Raw genomic sequence first — 18728 nt, 5'->3', positions numbered from 1 at the left:
TTTTTAACACAAGCTAAAACTCACATGACCTCATTTGAAATAAGCTGATGTAAGCGAGGAACAATCACCCCAAGTAAAAACCAGCAAGAGAGTTTGCTAAACATGACATGTATTTGAGTAGGAAAACAGGTCGAGCTCCACATGTGCCTGGTGGTCATTTGTATCATTAGGGCAGAATATGTAATATAAGCGCGGCAGTGATGTTGCATACGAAAAGCACGATTGATTTTCCTGCCGTCTCTGTCTGCCGCAGGTAACTAGGCTAACATGATGAACTAGTCTCTCCATTTTCCCCACTAGCTCCCATTGCTCTAGTTAGCATGAACCCCATGCTAGAACATTCTGGTCAAACCCTATAAATCTTACAAGTGTGAGAGGAAGAGAGATGCTGGCTGGATCTGCAGCTGATTTAATGTGGAGGTTTAGTTAGAGAAGTTCATTCTCTGTAGGCTACATAAAGTTTAGTTACTTTTTCATGCTATTATATATTGTATTTTATTGCTGCACAATACTGGAAAAATCTGACATTGACATATTTTAGATTTCTGCGATATGCATTGCGATATGAATACAGCTTCATTTGGAAATAATTCTTCATTTTAGATTGATATGGGGTGATTTTGTAGAGGAGTAAATATCACATAAAATAGCAAATAACTTACAAGCATAGATACATACAATATAGCAAACATAAAGTGAATACTGAAGAATCTAACAGTATTCAGGTACAGATATTAATCAACATTACATAATATTCATTGTATATTGTGTAACCTTTATTAGTTATAAACATTATAATTACTAGCGGCCAGATGTTTTAAACTTAATTTTTTACAGAGTCACATGCCTTAAAGAGACAGTTTACCCTAAAATGAAAATTTACTCACTATTTATTCATCCTTTAATTGTTTCAAATGTTTATGAATTATTAGAATATCTTTTTGTGTGTTCAGCATAAAAAAGAAACTGAAAAACGTTTGAAACAAGTGTAGGATGAAATGAAAATAGTGAGTAAAGTAAATTTTTTGGTTGAATTATCTCTTTAAAAAGGCATGCAGAGTATAAACTTGTACTCCATTATAATTGAACTGTGCACTGATTGTAATCAACTATAATCTTAACTCAACATTGCATATCTTGTGATGTGACTATTGCGGATGTACACCTTGTGATATCGATGCTGAAAAGATATATTGTGCGGCCCTATTGTATTTATACAATAATCAGCACATATATGAATCTAAACATTAACTGCAACAGAAATGGATAAACAAAGACTCCTGACTAAATGCTGTCTGAATGATGATTATTATGCGTTTTTAACTTTTTCAGTAAATTATTATTTATATGCAGCAACAAGCAGGCACACAGACAATTTAAAAAAAATTAATCCAAAGTCCAAAGCAATAATGTCATGTTGAGATCAGTAAGACCTTTTTGTTACAAAATAGAACATTAAAAAAATGTAAATAAATGCTGTTATTTTATACACTGTAAAAATTTATGTAACAAAAAGTCATGAAAACCCAAGATTTCTCTCTCCCCAGACACTTCCTCCAGCTCCTCCGAGGGGATCCCGAGGCGTTCCTGTGCCAGCCGAGAGACATAGTCTCTCCAGCATGTCCTGGGTCTTCCCCGAGGCATCCGAAACAGATGCCCGAGCCACCTCAGCTGACTTCTCTCGATATGGAGAAGCAGCTGCTCTACTCCGAGCTCCTCCAGGTGACAGAGCTCCTCACCCTGTCTATAAGGGTGCGCCCTGCCACCCTTCGAAGGAAACTCATTTTGGCTGCTTGTATCCGCGATCTTGTCCTTCGATCATGACCTGAAGCTCATAACTAACTTTACTATTGACCAGTAAATCGAGAGCTTTGCCTAAAAAAATTCTGTCCATAAAAATTATGAACAGAATTGATGACAAAGGGCAGCCCTGCCGGAGTTCAACATGCACTGGAAACAAGTCTGACTTAATGTCGGCAATGTAAACCAAACTCCTACTCTGTTCATACAGGGGCGAAACAGCCCTTAACAGAGCACCTCTACTCCCGGAGCGCCCTCCACAGAATGCCACGAGGGACACAGTCGAATGCCTTCTCCAAGTCTACAAAACACATGTGGACTGGTTGGGCATACTCCCATGAACCCTCAAGCACCCTGGTGAGGGTATACAGCTGGTCTAGTGTACCACGGCCTGGACTAAAACCGCATTGCTCCTTTTGGATCCTCGGTTCAACCATCATGCTATGTACAATGTACTATTATTATTATTTATTTATTTTTCTTTTTAATGACAAAATACCTTTTTCCACATCAATACCGCCTAATGACAAAGCAAAACAGAATCGTCACAACAAAAAAGAGCAACTGAATTATCACATCGAGCACATTTGTATTCAGACCGTTAACTCAATATTTAGCTGAAGCACTTTTGGCAGCAACTACAGCCTTGAATCACTGGGTATGATAGGACAAGCTTTGCACACTCGGATTTTGGGATTTTCTGCCATTTTTTGTCTCTGAAGATCCTCTCAAGATCTGTCAGGTTGGATGTGGACCAATGGTGAAGCATCATTTCAGGTCATTCTGGAGATTTTACATCGGTGTGAGCCCTGGCTGAGCCACTTGAGAGGGCTCTTCACACTGCGCTTAACCCCTGGATATTGTTGTTGTCAAACTTGTGCTTAACCCTGGCTATCATAGCGTTTTAACCAAGATTCCTCAAATCCTGTACTTGAACACAATTTTTGCACTGCTAACCCCGCACTGTGATGCCAAATGTGCCTTGTGTAAAGATGGAGGGTCAAAATGGCGAGATTTTTACCAAGCAGCAGACAATTTCGTGCCTCATATTTACATGCTTTAGATCACAAAGTCACGAAACATTGAGGTTTGTAGGCTATATAACATTTGTTTTAATGTTTTAAAGCAAAGATGTGAATGTGGGAGAATGTGGGAGAAAACATGGCAGTTAAAGTGAAGAGATTGTTTCATATCTTTACATCAGAAAAGTACAGTCGCAATATTTAGGCTATTTTTCTTGTGGTCATCTCCACAAGAGATGATGGCTCTTCACCACCGATTGCTCAATTTGACTGGACAGCAGCTTTAGTAAATCCTGGTTGTCCAAAATCTTGTCATATTTTTTTAATTTTAATGACCACCTCAAGATCTATGGTTCAACACAATTTCTGATCTCCGCAGCAGTACTTTGCTCTGATATGCATTTTCAGCTGTTACAAATAGACAAATGGAGGTGGGTCTTTTTATCTTTTATTGTGAAAAACAATGATGGCCTAACCTAACCTCAACCTAACCCTTTTAAACACAACTTTATTAGTCTAAATACAATGAGGGAAGGGCGAAGCAGTGGCGAAGTAGGTAGTGCTGTCGCCTCACAGCAAGATGGTCGCTGGTTTGAACCTCGGCTCAGTTGGCGTTTCTGTGTGGAGTTTGCATGTTCTCCCTGCCTTTGCATGGGTTTCCTCAGGGTGCCCCGGTTTCCCCCACAGTCCAAAGACCTGCGGTACAGGTGAATTGGGTAAGCTAAATTGTCCATAGTTTATGAATGTGTGTGTGGATGTTTCCCAGAGATGGGTTGCGGCTGGAAGGGCATCCGCTGCGTAAAAACTTGCTGTATAAGTTGGCGGTTCATTCCGCTGTGGCGACCCCAGATTTATAAAGGGACTAAGCCGACAAGAAAATGAATTAATGAATGAACAGTGAGGGAAAAAAAAATATTCAACACGTCACTTTTTTTCTAGGAAAAAATCCTAATGGACCTGTTGACATATAATTAAACCAAATTTTGGTAAAAACCCAAGCAATACAAACATAAAAATATTACAAAAAAAATATATAAAATAAATAAAAATTGGAAAAAAAATGTTATGTGTTATAACAATGGAATGACACAAAGAGAAACTACTAAACTACTGAAATGTATTTAATACTTGCACTGTATTTGGTACACCAATACTTAGTGATTGCAGCTTAAAGATGCCCCTTATATAGAGAATGAAGTAACAAGCATTTCTTAAATGAGATTTTATTCACAGACTTCAACAGAGTGTAAAAGTTTTGATGGTTCTTTAGGTTTTTCTATCAAATCTAATCTTTAATTAATATTTTCTATTGGACTTAAGTTAGGTGACTTTTCAATGGCTAGGCCAATCTACAGCTTGATTTTCTTTTTCTGAAACCTTTTGAAAGTTTCATTGGCTGTGTTTTGGATCACTGTCTTGCTGTAATGTCCACCCTGGTTTCATCTTCATCATCCTGATAATGTAGATGTTGGACTGAAGCAGCTAATATTAATTTACATTGATAAAGGACAGAGGGTTACTGAATAACTACTAAGGATTTCAGCTGCTGTCTGGGCATTCACTGCCTTTCTACACCTCCCTTTCTTCATGTATTCGGTACTATTTCCCTGTGTTATTTCATTATATTACACATAACTTCATTTTTAATCTAATTAGCATTGTTTTCTGAGTATATATGGATTCATTTGGTTGTTAGCAACATCTGGTGAAGATTTTAAGTCAACAGCACCTTTAGAAAGTTTTCTGAGAAAAATGGTGATGTTGAATATATATATATATATATATATATATATATATATATATATATATATATATATATATATATATATATATATAAAGAAACAATACTTACAAAAATTTAAGAGCTGTTTTCCTCAAAAAGACTAAACATGTCCCCCATAAGTTTAAACATTTTTTTAGGAATTACTACAAGAGACATTTTATACTAATTTACATATGCAAATTCACATACAGTATGGCCCCAATGCATGAGAAGTCAAGCAGGAAATAAAGTGATGCAACACTTCAGCTTTTTATTTCCATGTCCCCTGCAGAACTGAATTCTGGGACGGCATCACCTTGTAGAATTGGATCTTCCTGATCAAGAATACAGACATGTAACAACCGGGACCAATCCAAACCAGAGCCAAGAACAAGCTAGAGAGAGCCTTGGCTGCATTTAATTCATATAATGATTTTAAAGAATGGACAGAAAACAGCCTCAGACTCCAAACACTGGAGTGACAGTAGGCTTCTTTCGACATGAGCTCACTGACCTCACTTGACCACATCAGCTCCTTTGAGTCTTCTTGTATATCATTACCCAATTGCGTCGCAACAAAAATGACAAGCCTCCCGTTCCCCGCCTGCCGCTCTGTGTGTGTACACTATGAAATGTCACGTCTAGTGCCGACCGCTGCGCCACACTGGACTGAATTTACTGCCTGAACACGGTCCCTTGTGTTTGTGTTCTTCCTCTCTTCCCTGACCTTCTTCACTGATGAATATGTATGGCGAGGCCCGTTCCTCAACAGCAGCTCGTGCGCCGGGCGGGCACTGGGGCAACAGAGAATACTAAAATCAGATCAATCACTGCCAGCGTCAGTGCTACGCCACCATCTAGGAAGAAGAGAAAGTACATTACATGCTGAAGAATTAGACTGCCAACCAGCTGATGACACAGGGAGTCACATTGTTGCTGCCATGGTCAAAAAAATTTCCAATTGGATGACACATGCCGTTGGTCAGGGAAAGTGTACTGTATGTGAGCATGTGGCAGACGGATGGCTAATTGTCTCCTCTGGGAAGAGCAAACCAGGGCTAAAATGCTCTACTGTGAAGCCGGGCCAGCTAGCTTTGATGTGCTTGAAAGAAGAGTCTAGAAAATTGAAAGAGAAAACAACAAACCAACAAGCAAAGGGGTACAAAGAGAGAAAACGGTTTCAGAAAAGACAACTTACATCAAAGTGAAAGTGAATTTTCTGCAAATTGGTTTAACAAAAACTCATAAATAGTTTTCCCAAACAATGACACTAAGTTGATAAGACAATTATATCTTGCATAGTGTTTACTATATACATCAAACAAACTTGAGAACTGAGGTGATGCCTTTTGGAACCAAATCAAGTCAAAACAAAGGAGTTTAAAACAGTTTACCAAAACAAACATTCAGGAAAGTATACTTTGACTGTTAACACCTTTAAACTACCATTGGCGATGATGATTATGATGTAGGAGAGGATGTGGCTGAGTTCTCTACCTTCTTTGACATTTCTACCAGCCAAAATTTAAACACAGAAGAGCTGCTTTAGAGTAGAAATCAAATTGTCTTTGAAAGCAACACTGATGGTTTTTCATGAATAATGAGACTTCAAACTTGCCTTGATCGTTTGACATTTAAAAGATCTTTGTAGCATTGTAGCAAGTATTTTAGCATATGAAAATGTTAATAGACATTGCTTAATTTACTGATAAGGTGCTCATAACATTCACAAGTGGAAAAGTGGCCACTATTCGAAATAATGTTGAAAGTGTGAAAATATTTGTCAAGACCTAAATCAGTATTGGTCTTGTGGTCATTTCATAGGCCCAATCCCAATTCTACCCCCTAGCCCTTCCCCTTACTCATTGTGTGTCTTCAAGTGAAAGGGTAGGGATGTCCCAATTCTCTTTAGCGCGAAGGCGTAGGGCTAAGGGGATGTAACGAGGAGTCTGACACAGAGGGATCCATTTGCAGTATATTTATTAAACACAGTTTAATAACAATCACACAGTAAGCACTAGTGTGCCAACTCATTTCAAACATAGCAATATTGGGTCGATAGGCTGGCGGCTGGCTGTCAAGGATAGTGATAGCAGGCATGGGTCAGAAGCAGGCGGCGTGGATTAAAGGCGTTATACAAGGCAGGGTTCGAGGCAGGCGGCATGGATCAAAGTCAAGGTACAATGCAGGGTTCAGGGCAGGCAAGGCAAGGCAAGGCAAGGTCAAGGTACAGTCCAGGTAACAACGGGGAGATCAGGCAAGGGTATGAATGCTCAGAAATGTCAGCAATGGCAGAACAAGACTTCGCACTGGAGTGTTTGGGCTGCTTATATATGTGTGTGTGTGTGTGTGTGTGTGTGTGTGTGTGTGTGTGTGTGTGTGTTTGTGTGTGTGTGTGTGTGTGTGTGTGTGTGTGTGTGTGTGTGTGTGTGTGTGTGTGTGTGTGTGTGTGGTGAGATGTGCTGCAGGTGTGTTGCAATCAGTGTCTGAGGATGACGTAATGTTTAGAATGACCTCTGCTGGCCAGCGAGGGGAATGACTGGGACCGAGTAGGTGACAGGGGAAGTGCTAGATAGTCCTTGAAACAGAACTTGTTCAAGACCACAGTCGAAACCAAGGGGTACAAAAATTACCTAGAATACACCATCTACAACGAAAGCATGACTGCACAACATTCATTATTGTAATTTTTACAAATAACAAGCTTATGTTTTATTACATTCATAACAGCGTTCGTGTTTTACCGTCATGCTTTTTTATTATAAAAACACTAAAATTTCACTGTCTATAATTCATAATACTTTCAACATACTTTCACATCCGTCACTCGATAACACTGGAATCCCCTGTCAGAAAAGTCTAGTTGCTGGAAATTAGCTTTTCACAGTGTCTGGCATAATGTTAATGGCGATTTCATGTCTGTACATAGAAGAAGATGGACACGATGTAAATGCACAGTACATATACAAGCTTATTGCCACATTATATCGTTATAATAACATGATATTATTGCCTTTAGTGATTTCCTGAAGATAAAAACTGAAAAATAATGGACTGGAACTGGAATGGAACTGCAACTGGAATATCTACAGCAGTTGCCATCGTCGATCTCATACTGCGATGACCAATGATGACGTGTGCAGGTGCTGTATTGCTGTCTCATTTCTTAGGGGTAAAAATTGAAGCACTTTCCTTTCACACTCTTTTTCATGGGCCAAGGGGAAAATTAAATTAGGATTGGGCCTTAGTTTGTCTTTTGCATTAATAATGACATTTATGAGGTCTTTCTGCCATTAAAACCAGCAAGTTTCGTAGTTTAAACATCCAATGTATACAATGTGGAGTGTGATGCCACAAGGGAACAAATATTTGCTTATAATCTGCCTCAGACATTAACCAAGAGTTATACATCATTGTGCCATAGGTTCTATTTATTTATAATGTAATTAATTAGTAATACAGTAATGAAAACTGATTTTAAAATAATAATAAAGAATTTAAATTGGTTGTGAATATTATAAGCCAACAAATGATAACACTTAAAATAATGGTCCATTAGTTAATTTTAGTTCATTTATTTACAAACATGAACAAACAACAACACATTTATAGCATTTATTCATCTTTGTTAACCTTAACTAATAAAAATAAAGCATTGATTGTTCGTTCATGTTTACTTGCAGTGCATCAACTAATGTTAACAACATTCTTAATAACATAAATTATTAACATGATGTACAATATTGTTCAGAGTAAATAAATAAACTCATTCATTCATTTTCTTTTCGGCTTAGTCCCTTTATTGATCAGGGGTCACCACAGTCGAATGAACTGCCAATCTATAAAGCATATCCAGCTTTTACACAGCGGATGCCCTTCCAGCTAAAACCCAACACAGGGAAACACTCATACACTCTCATTTACACACATACACTATGGCCAATTTAGCTTACCCATTTCACCTATAGCGCATGTCTTTGGACTTGTCAGGAAAACCGGAGCACCCGCAAGAAACCCACGCAAACACCAGGAAACACGCAAACTCCACACAGAAATGCCAACTGACCCAGCTGAGGCTCAAACCGGAGACCTTCTTGCTGTGAGGTAACAGCACTTCCCACTGTGCCACCGCGCCACCCTAACATTAACTATTGGACTATTATTGTAAAGTGTTAACAAAAAATAATTTGGTATAAAAATAGTTAACAGACTACTGGCATTCATACGAGGAAAAGTTTTCATAAGGAAGTTTTAATGTTAAAACTGAATCAGATGTTAGACAGAATCAAACATTAATGCTAAAAATGAGATAATCTCTGTCAAGGGCTAAATCACTATTGGTCTTGCAATCATTTGTTAATGCGCCCACAATATGATGTTGAGGTCACGCATTGCAAGTTTTGGGTGATGGTTGTTTGTATGAATGTGTGGTTGTAATCAGCAACACCGAGGTCTATAATCAATCAGCTGTGAGCGGCTGGTTTCTCTCTCTGGGGCAGGAATCCTGCCAGCCATCAGCCAATAAGCCAAGGACCCACACAGAGTGGAATCAATACAAACACTCATACACTCAGCAGCTCAAGAGCGATTCTCTCCAGTCTAGTCTGATGAGAACTCACAGCCGCTGGAAGCTGCTTTAAGAACCTGTGTTTAAAAGATGACATTGCTGGAAACAGATGGACAGGTTGATAAAGAGAGATCATTAAAGTGAAGTTGGTTGTCAATAAAACCATTTGAGTTGATGAATTAGTTCTTCACACAAACAGTACACAGCAAACCTTATGAAAAAGAATTTTCAGTAAAGGTTTATTTCTTTTTCATGCAGTACTCAAGCTACTTTTATTTAAAACTATGGTTTGAGTAGTGTTGTTTATAATGTAATTAAAACACAATTATTATTTAACAATAATTACTAACTGTATTCAATAAGTATTCGCTGATAAGTCAAAACGTTGTCACAAGGTTAGAGGCAAGGTGAATATGGTTGCATCTTCTATCAAGGCCACAATTTAAATCCTGAGTAGATAAGTTGGTAAACAAAGAGATGAAGAAATGGTCAATAAAGATGTGAGAAGTTCTGACTTCTCTGACTGGTCAGATGGTTATAGCAAGCAGACTGAGTCACAGTATCTCTGAAATGGCGGTACTAACGTTTTTCTTTTGCTAACAATCAGACTCGGCAGTAGTAGTAATATAAGTTACAGATAGTGGTCTGAAATTGGACAAACCACAAACCAGCAACTTAGTGTTGGGTGCTCAAGGCTCATCTGTGCATTAGGGAAGTACAAATCCAATTTATGTAGTGGACTCTGCAAGATATTTTTAAAGAGGCTCAAAAAGCAGAAATCCAAGTCTCAAAATAAGCTTCATTGGATTCAACAGACGAAAAAACGGCAGTCACATAGCATACCAACCACCATCTCTGATTCAGACTGCTTGTACATCATCATTTATACCCTGTCATTATCAATTCCATGTGACCAAAGCCCAACTCCGTAAGTTGGTCATATCCCATCTATGGCACAACTCACAAATTCAAATGATGGTTATAAGAGGAATGTGTCACAACACACAGTGCATCGTACCCAGTTGAGTAAGGGGCCACAAAGTGCATATGATGACATTTGTCCATTATTGGAAGCACCTAAATGTGTATGTGAGAAGCAGAATTAGACCTTGGAGCATGAGAAGGGTTTTTTAGACCTTTTTTTTTTTTTTTTTTTTACATAATGTGGATTGCCATGTGTGTGAGCATCATTTACCTGGAGATGTGATGACACCAACCCAGGCTCATTCTGAATACGTACCCCTATATACATATCTGGAAAGAGCAAAATGCATCCTATGAGCATTTTTTTTTTTCAGTTTTTGTTTTCGCGAATCAACTAGAGGCCGCTGTGTACACTCTTTGACATCTCAATATCTCTCATGTGTGCCATTCGCGCCTACTCATCTAACAAAAATCCCCCAGAGGCCGCTGTTGACTAACTCACTGACTGACTGACTGACCAATCGACCGATCCCCCCACACTCCTCTTTCCCTAAACCCAACCAATAGTATTTTGAAAAGCACCTATTGACCTGCACAACCCCTTCCCTAAACCTAACCGCGGTGTTTTAAAATGAAAAAGAAAAGCCCCCTGATTTTTACCACATTTTCAGATTTTACCACATTCTCACCCTGATATTTACTTATTTGGCTTTTGTTATGTCTTAGCTGCTTTCTGGATCCGTTCTTCACTGGACTCAAACCCTGTTGTCGCAGCCGACGTACGTGTCGAGCTACTGGACAAACTGGTAACAGCAGAAAAGCCGTTCACATGCAGGTAAGCTGTCAGCTGATTAGTGAGAAAAGAAACGCGTCATGCTATTCCATATTATTAGTTTTAAAGACGAAATGCAGCCATAAGTTAGCTACATAATTTGCGATCTTCAGAAATGTATATAAGGCTACGTTTCAGAATGAGCCTATCTTGGATGACACAGCATGCACCATGGGAAAACAACAGGCTATAGGAGGGATTCTAGTGCTTTGGTCAATGTCATACTTGGAGGCAGTGGGTCTAGCTATTCCTGTGTACAAAAGTTCATCAAGTACTATTAACCTAAACATTGAAGCAGCCCAGAAACACCCACCTCTTCATGACAAGTGTCCTTTATTCAGCAGCATAATGCACCTTTGATGAAGAGTTCAAGGTGTTGGCCTGGCCTCCAAATCCCACTGATCAGAATCTAACTCAAGGTCTGTCGGATTGGATGTCCTGACCAAAAATTTTGATCCATGGTGGCCCCATCTTGCAACTTCCATAACTTGAAAGATCAGCTCCCAATAGATACCACAGGACACCTTCAGTGGGCTTGCAACATATACATCCTGAAATGTTTTCAAACTGTTATCCCTCATCTGTGATTACAATTTATTATATGTATTTCAATAAAACCAATGATACTGAACGTTCTATTTTCATACTTTGCAAATCCTAATAGGTTCTGTCTAGCAGACTGTGTGCACGGTGAGCCTCCTGTGGCCTTATTACTCAGCTATCCTGCAAAGGTACGAAGGGTTCGGAGGCACTCACAAATCTTATGCAGTAATGATCTCCAAAGGGATTCTTCTCTTAGAGTCCAGGCCCTTGAGCTACACCGCAGATATTCTTTCAAAACGGACTTAAACTAGAGGGATCTGTACATGGAGGCTCCCTCTAATGTGACAGGTACTGAGGTTCTTGCAACAAGTTCCCTGTCACCGAATACCTGTAAACAAAGTACTGATTGCTGGAGGAACAAAAGCTGTCCTACCAAACTAAGGTTCCATAGGTCCCTGAACAGTCAGACATTGTGCTTCCAAAGAGCTCCTCGACACCCTGAGCTGGTTGAGGGAAGGAGGGAAAAATGATAAGACAGACGAAAGCATGGTTGTACAAACTCCTGACAAGTCACAAAGACAGGACTCGACATAACTGGAGCAGAGCCCCCTCTTCACCTTCCTCCTCCACACACAAAATCTGCACTCGTCTGCACACAAACACAGGAAAACGTGGCTGCAGGCAAATCTACAAGAGGCGAATTGGCAGCTGAAATCAGCATGCACTGACGGCAGATATGTCTCGATTAGCTCACCGTGCTACTTGGCATGAGTCTCTGAATTAGTGTGGTGGGCACAACAGTGAAGTTTATTCCCTTTGTTGCTGATCTCCTGGTAATCACAGTGTCACTGCTACTGTATATGTCATCGCTGCAATTCAGTGCTCACCGCAAACATTCAGCGCACTAAAACCTGAGAATTTTTCACAATGGACTGGTGCTGTAGCTCTGCAGATGGGTTAATTTTGTCTTTCTGTGTCACCCACGGCTGGTAAAGTGGCGGGGGCGGAAGAGGAAGGAGCTGTCGCGCTGAAACAGACACATCCCTCAGCAGCTCTCAAGAAAATCTACCAAGTTAAACAGCGGTGTTCCCTCTCTGCAGATCTGAGCATCCTTATAATTAGACCCATTCACTCAGCATGACTGCAATGCTACATTTTCTAAATCTCTCTTTGGGACTTCCGCAGTTTGGTTTGCATTAAATGTTTACACTGCACTGATCCCAGTAAAGCCAGCAGAATGTGCGATTTCAGCAATATTTACAAATCTTGCTGAGGGAAATGTCTCCAATGCAATGGATCTGTGTGATGATGACACCTACTGAATTTTAGACTAAGATGCAATTTAAAAGAATCAAATTTCATTAGGATTTGCTAGTGGTAAACAAATGGAAGAATCTTGCTTGTGGGCCTGGCCAAAAATGTGACTTCTATAGGACACTAGCAGCCTTTGAACCCAGCAAGCATTTTAAAAGAAGTCTAATAGAGATCTAATAGACATCTATGCAGCAACAGATTGGCTAAAACAGAACTTTGAGCTCGCAGTGAAAATCTAATAGAAGTCTAACAATAACTCATCAACACACATGAAGTTCGTCTAATCTGTTTATCTGATGACTAGAGTGTAGTTTTGGCCAATTCTTATGCTGTGTTCACACCAGACGCGGAACGCTTGAATAAATCGCGAAATTCGCAAGTAAATAGGAGCATGAACATTTTTCATTTACTCGCTTCATTCGCGGGTCAAATTTACGTCACAATAGATGCAGATTCGCATCATGGGCGGGGCTTCGGTCTGCTTCTGTCAGCTTCGTTGGTAAATGGTTAACATGGATTTTATAGAGAGAATAGCTGTGTTTATGTGCTTTATGAAGGCTGAAAAACAGCGTTGATTCGTTTGGAGCCGTGTCTGAGTCCAGTAGATCCAATCAGAGGTGCACCCAGCTCTGTGAGCTCATAAACTCCCCCAAAAAATATACCTGGATGATGGAAGCTTTCAGTGGTGCTTCAGACTGAACAGATCGGAAGGAGGATTTTCCCCTGGGACACCAACAACAGGCGCATGTCATAATCACGTCCCATACAAGAGAAAGCTCCTGATTAGTTAACGTGTCGCGAATGTCCTCTGAAGTTCAGATTTTCCAACCTGAGCGATACTCGCGCCTCTTCATTCGCATGAATCGCATCATTCGCGCCACCTTATTCGTGCGTATTGTGTCGCAGGATGTCTATTTGCGTCTTTGCATTGACTTAACATTGCTTCTTCCGCGTCTGGTGTGAACGCACGCTATTAGATTTTCTGACAGCCCAAATTTAGACTTGAACCGTCTGTTTAGTCTTCTTTTATACATCTATTAAATGCAAAATTGCTTGGAGGGAAATGAGACACAGATTCAGAGTTATAAAATCCATGTGAGGTGGTGTTTAATTCGCAAATGATACAAATATTAAAAACGTAAACATTAGCTGAGCAGTTTAAAGTGTATTGCTGGGATCACACCAAACATGGACCACTGCGTCACTTGCTCTAGTTTACTCACAGGATGTTTTTCACCTCAGTGAATTTTCCGCTTGAGCGAATTTATTCGAATTTTACATTCACACTAAATGCATTGTTTATTTTTTCCCTTCAAATACACCTGTTCCTGCACCTCCGTTGACTTTTCACGTAATGTACTCATGTGAATACTTAATTTCGCTTTTAGCTTGCTCCTGCTGGTGTCAACAATCTGGCTACCTACATGTGCATCAATCCTACATACTACACCTTTAACAATTGCTTGTAATAACTTGTAATAATAAATCTCTTGAAATGAATGCCAAAACGGCGCCCTATACTGACATTGAGAAGAACTGTTGTAAAAAAAACTTTTCATTTTTTGTTTAATGTGTGCACAAACGTGTTCTCATAGCTTCATAATGCTCAAATTAAACCGCAAAGACACACAGACTGTTTTGATAATGCTTTTGGTACCATATTGCTCTTTGTATGTCTACTGTCTTACTGTCTATAGTGAATGAGAGAGCTCTCAGATTTCATCCAAATATCTTAATTTGTGTTTGGAGAATGAAAGAATGACATGAGGGTGAGTAATTATTGACAGTACTTTCATTTTTAGGTGAACTACTGCATCCCTTGCAATGCACAGATAAACCACATCACAACAGTTTACTCCATGAGCATTTATTATATTCCACTGAGTCTGAACTCTAGTGTACGGTACATACATTGTATGTCTCATTCCGCTAAATCTAGTTGATAGTTGCATTTCCAGGGCTCATCAGCTGCACTGAATAGATAAGTAGTAAAGAAGCATGCTTGATTGTCATCATAGATCAAGAGCCCATGAGACAAACCTATAAAAGCTTTAGTCTCAGCGTTCCTCCTTACATTAAGATGTCATTGTACTCTCATCTCCCCAGACTACAATCTTGTGTTGGACCGAAGCCCAACATTACAACTAGAGCAAGCCCTAAAGGTTTGCCTTGCCACTGGATAACGTCTTACAGTGCATTTTTTTTATTCGTTGACGACTGCGGTTGGCTACTGGTGTAATAATGTGAGATATGTAGTGGTGGGATATTTGTGTGGTGTGACAGCAGAGCTCACTCCATCAGCAGTCTCCTCAGTTCCTGCGGGCAGGTGACTGGAAGGGCACAGACAAAGTTTTCACACACATACGCGGTTGCTTTGCCATCCTGAGGAACCAGGGTGGAGAGAATGGGAAGCTTATCGTAAAGGAAACCCTCTGTGTTGCCATCTGCCAACATCAGGACCTGAAGAAAAACGAATAAAAAGAGGGGGAAGGGAAGAAAAGAGGGAGTGAGAGAGAGTCATAACTGTCACTCTGATGACAATTTAGCTGAAATGGTGGTAGCGGGAGTCATATAGTTTTAGTCTAATACAAAATTTATGACCCAAAGGACTCCATATGCTTTCTTGGCAAGTAATAACCCTCAATAAAGTACAGGGCAGTGCGATTATAGTGACAGTCCCATTCATGGTTTATTTCTATGGTTTTTGTTTATATCTGGGTGCTCTATTTTCATGACCCGAGGACAAAGGAGCTGCTGTGGGGGAGACGACCCTGACCTTGGTCATATTCGCATCTTCAAATCATAAGCATAAAAACATTTTTATATCTCACTGCTAACACAATCCTAAGCACCAGTATGGTGCAGTTGCAAATCATCACAGATATATCAGCCATTCGAATGCCATTTCAAGCAAAGTTCAAATACAATTATCAAGAATTAAACCATAGTACTTTGAAATGCATTATATTTAAAAAAAAAAATGGTTAATTGCGATAGGAATTTTAGGTAAAGTCAAAATTTAAAAAAAGTAATTTTATTGATTGTTTGGTTGTAGTTTTAATGCATTTATTTAGTATTTATTGCTAATCTATGAAATATTACATTTATCAAAAAATACAATAATATAAAATTTTGTTATTATTATAAATAATAGTGGCGATGCAGTGGCGCTGTAGGTAGTGCTGTCGCCTCACAGCAAGAAGGTCGCTGGGTTGCTGGTTCTATCCTCGGCTCAGTTGGCATTTCTGTTTGGAGTTTGCATGTTCTCCCTGCGTTCGCATGGGTTCCCTCCGAGTGCTCCAGTTTCCCCCACAGTCCAAAGACATGCGGTACAGGTGAAATGGGTAAGCTAAATTGTCCGTAGTGTATTGAGTGTGTGTGTGGATGTTTCCCGGAGATGGGTATCCGCAGCGTAAAAATGTGCTGGATAAGGTGGCGGTTCAAAGGGACTAAGCCGACAAGAAAATGAAGAAATAATAATAATAGTATTATCATTATTACAATACACTCACCAGCCAGTTTATTAGGTACACCTTACTAGTCCCGGGTTGGACCCACTTTTGCCTTCAAAACTGCCTTATTCTTTTAAGACAAATTCAATAAGGTACATACATTTAAAAAGGTACTGAAAATATTCCTCAGACATTTGAAGGCCATTTGAGTACAGTGAACTCATTGTCATTTTCAAGAAACCAGTCTGAGACGATTCGCACTTTATGACATGGCGCGTTATCCTGCTGAAAGTTCCATAACAACAATACAACAACAATACTCAGGTGGCTGTGGCATTGACACGATGCTCAATTGGTACTAATTGGCCCAAAGTGTGCCAAGAAAATATTCCCCACATCATTACACCACCACCCCCAAACCTGAATTTGCACCCGAAGAACTGCCACTCACTGGATATTTACACTTTTTCAGAGCATTCTATGAAAACCCTAGAGATGGTTGTGCGTGAAAATCACAGTGCATCAGCAGTTTCTGAAATACTCGGACCAGCTCCTCTGGCACCAAAAACCATGTCATGTTTAAAGTCACTTAAATCACCTTTCTTCCCCCTTCTGATGCTCAGTTTGAACTGCAGCAGATTGTCTTGACCATGTATACATGCCTAAATGCAGTATTCAAGCAGCTGGACAGGTGTACATAAAGTGGCCAGTAAGTGTAAGTGTTCATTTTACCCTACATTATGAATCTTTTTCTTAACACAAGTTAAACTAAACATTTATTTTGACAGATTTTGTAGGGACACTTGAATTGACACCACATAGAACTCCTCACATATTATTGTACAAACAGTGATGAAAAAAATCATCCCAACACTAGTAACAGCACCTTCCTCAACACACATAACAGACATACTCAGTTTTGAGGAAATCGCACTTTATCATCAATCACCATCAGTCCAATTATTAGAACTGCATTTCTTGTCTTTCCTTTTGTAATTTTAACAAGAAATCCATTATAGCGATGTGCAATAAAGCCACTGTCTTAATAATTCAATGCTATTGATCCACACAGACGGTAGCATCACCGCCTCCCGCTCCTTCACGTCTCTCACAGGGGGCAAAGTCTGAAATAACTCAATCAGGCCAAGTCCAGTCAGGGGGGCTGAGAGGAAAAAAAACCTTTAACTCAACAATACAGCAGCGAGATGAGAGACAGCAGAGAGAGCCTGAGCTGCCCAGTGGCCAAGAGTTACCAAAGGGAGAACGGATAAAAGACTAAATCTACTTTCCTCAGCGAGAAGCCCAAAGCTCAGTGAAATCCAAGAGGAAAGGACTCGTGCATGTGACAGAGGTTAAACCGTAGGGCCGCTTTCAAGGTTCAGCTAAGACCCGGCTTTTTGGAGGATATTCCAGGTATACATGAGCCAGACATTTTTCTCTGCTTTCTGGTCTTGACACGTTGGGTGTGATTTTTGACAGGCATGGTTAACAACTCAACTCAGCCAAACCTGTCCATGGACTTCTAAGTGCAATATATTGTTACTGTCTGTTTGCGAGAAGCTTCTCTTTATTGCATCTCAGGGGCTGAGACAATTCCGCATCATTACTTTTCTGCTAGCATCCTGGCAAGGCTTTCTGTCATATTTGTCGTGACCTCACGCGGGCTGTCTTCAGACTGACTCGAGGAACTCTGACAGTCCACTGAGGCAACATATAAAAAATGACAAGCAGACAAAACAGAGAGTGAAAAGATGCATGAGGCCTGGGGTTAAGAAAACACTGGACTTTCTCGCAGTTCATCTCGTGCTTATCAACTTCGCTCGTTTAAAACAACAACAGTAAATCAGTTTTACAACCAGGTTAAAGGGACAGTTCACCCAAAAACCAATCAAATGATGTACTCATTATTTACCTGTTTCAAACCTTAAGAAGTTTCTTTCTTCTGTTAAACACAAACGAAGATGTTTGGACACCTGTAGCTATTGATTCCCATATGGAACTATAAAAGTCAATGGTTTGTAGCTTTCTTCTAAATGCATCTTGTGTGTTCAGCAGAAGAAAGACTCATAAAGGTTTGGAACCACTTGATAGGGAGTTAATAGTTTCATTTTAGGGTGAACTATGCCTTTAGGGGACTACAGGTGAGTTATGGTAAGAAAGAGACATTTGTGCAGGATAAAATAAGTGGACATGGCAACCTGTGAAAAGCAACACTTCAAATATAAAAAAGACATCTCTTGACAGTGGTTTACTTTAAATAATCCATACACAAGTCTGTTAATGCTGTAATATTGCTTCGTTAAAAAAAAAAAAAAAAAAAAAACTGAGAATACCACAAATATGAAAAAGCCAGAACGCTGCTGTGGAATTCCAGGAGTCAGTCGTGCTTAATGCAAGCACAAAACAATGTTATGGTAATCACAACCTATTTACATGTACAGTGCTCAGTACACCCCATTTTGAAAATCAATATCTTTATCAATTTCTCAGTGAATATAGGCAATTTATTTTG

General features: G+C 39.6%; 1 protein-coding gene and 1 long non-coding RNA gene across 4 annotated transcripts in view; one reads left to right on the top strand and one right to left on the bottom strand.

The window, feature by feature from the left end:
• Positions 1-14395, top strand: part of LOC137496821 (uncharacterized) — a 29856-nt gene extending 15461 nt beyond the window's left edge. The window contains exons 3-6 of one of the 3 annotated variants that reach the window (XR_012388040.1): positions 7604-7727; positions 10802-10910; positions 11249-11465; positions 11572-14395. This is a non-coding gene — a long non-coding RNA (uncharacterized lncRNA). Of the gene's footprint in view, positions 1-1547; positions 3828-4876; positions 5744-7603; positions 7728-10801; positions 10911-11248; positions 11466-11571 lie in introns of those variants that run through there. The other 2 variants (XR_012388042.1, XR_012388041.1) reach the window with 2 other exon arrangements.
• A 220-nt stretch (positions 14396-14615) lies between these two features.
• The window catches only part of spata20 (spermatogenesis associated 20), a 73083-nt gene continuing 68970 nt past the window's right edge, over positions 14616-18728 (bottom strand). The window contains exon 16 of the mRNA XM_073918539.1: positions 14616-15224. Within this exon, the coding sequence (XP_073774640.1) occupies positions 15054-15224 (171 nt within the window). The 3' untranslated portion in view covers positions 14616-15053. The remainder of the gene's footprint in view (positions 15225-18728) is intronic.

This window comes from Danio rerio, chromosome 12 (genome assembly GCF_049306965.1).
Source record: "Danio rerio strain Tuebingen ecotype United States chromosome 12, GRCz12tu, whole genome shotgun sequence".
NCBI classification, from domain to species: Eukaryota; Metazoa; Chordata; class Actinopteri; order Cypriniformes; family Danionidae; genus Danio; species Danio rerio.
This window is presented reverse-complemented; position numbering and strand designations above follow the sequence as displayed.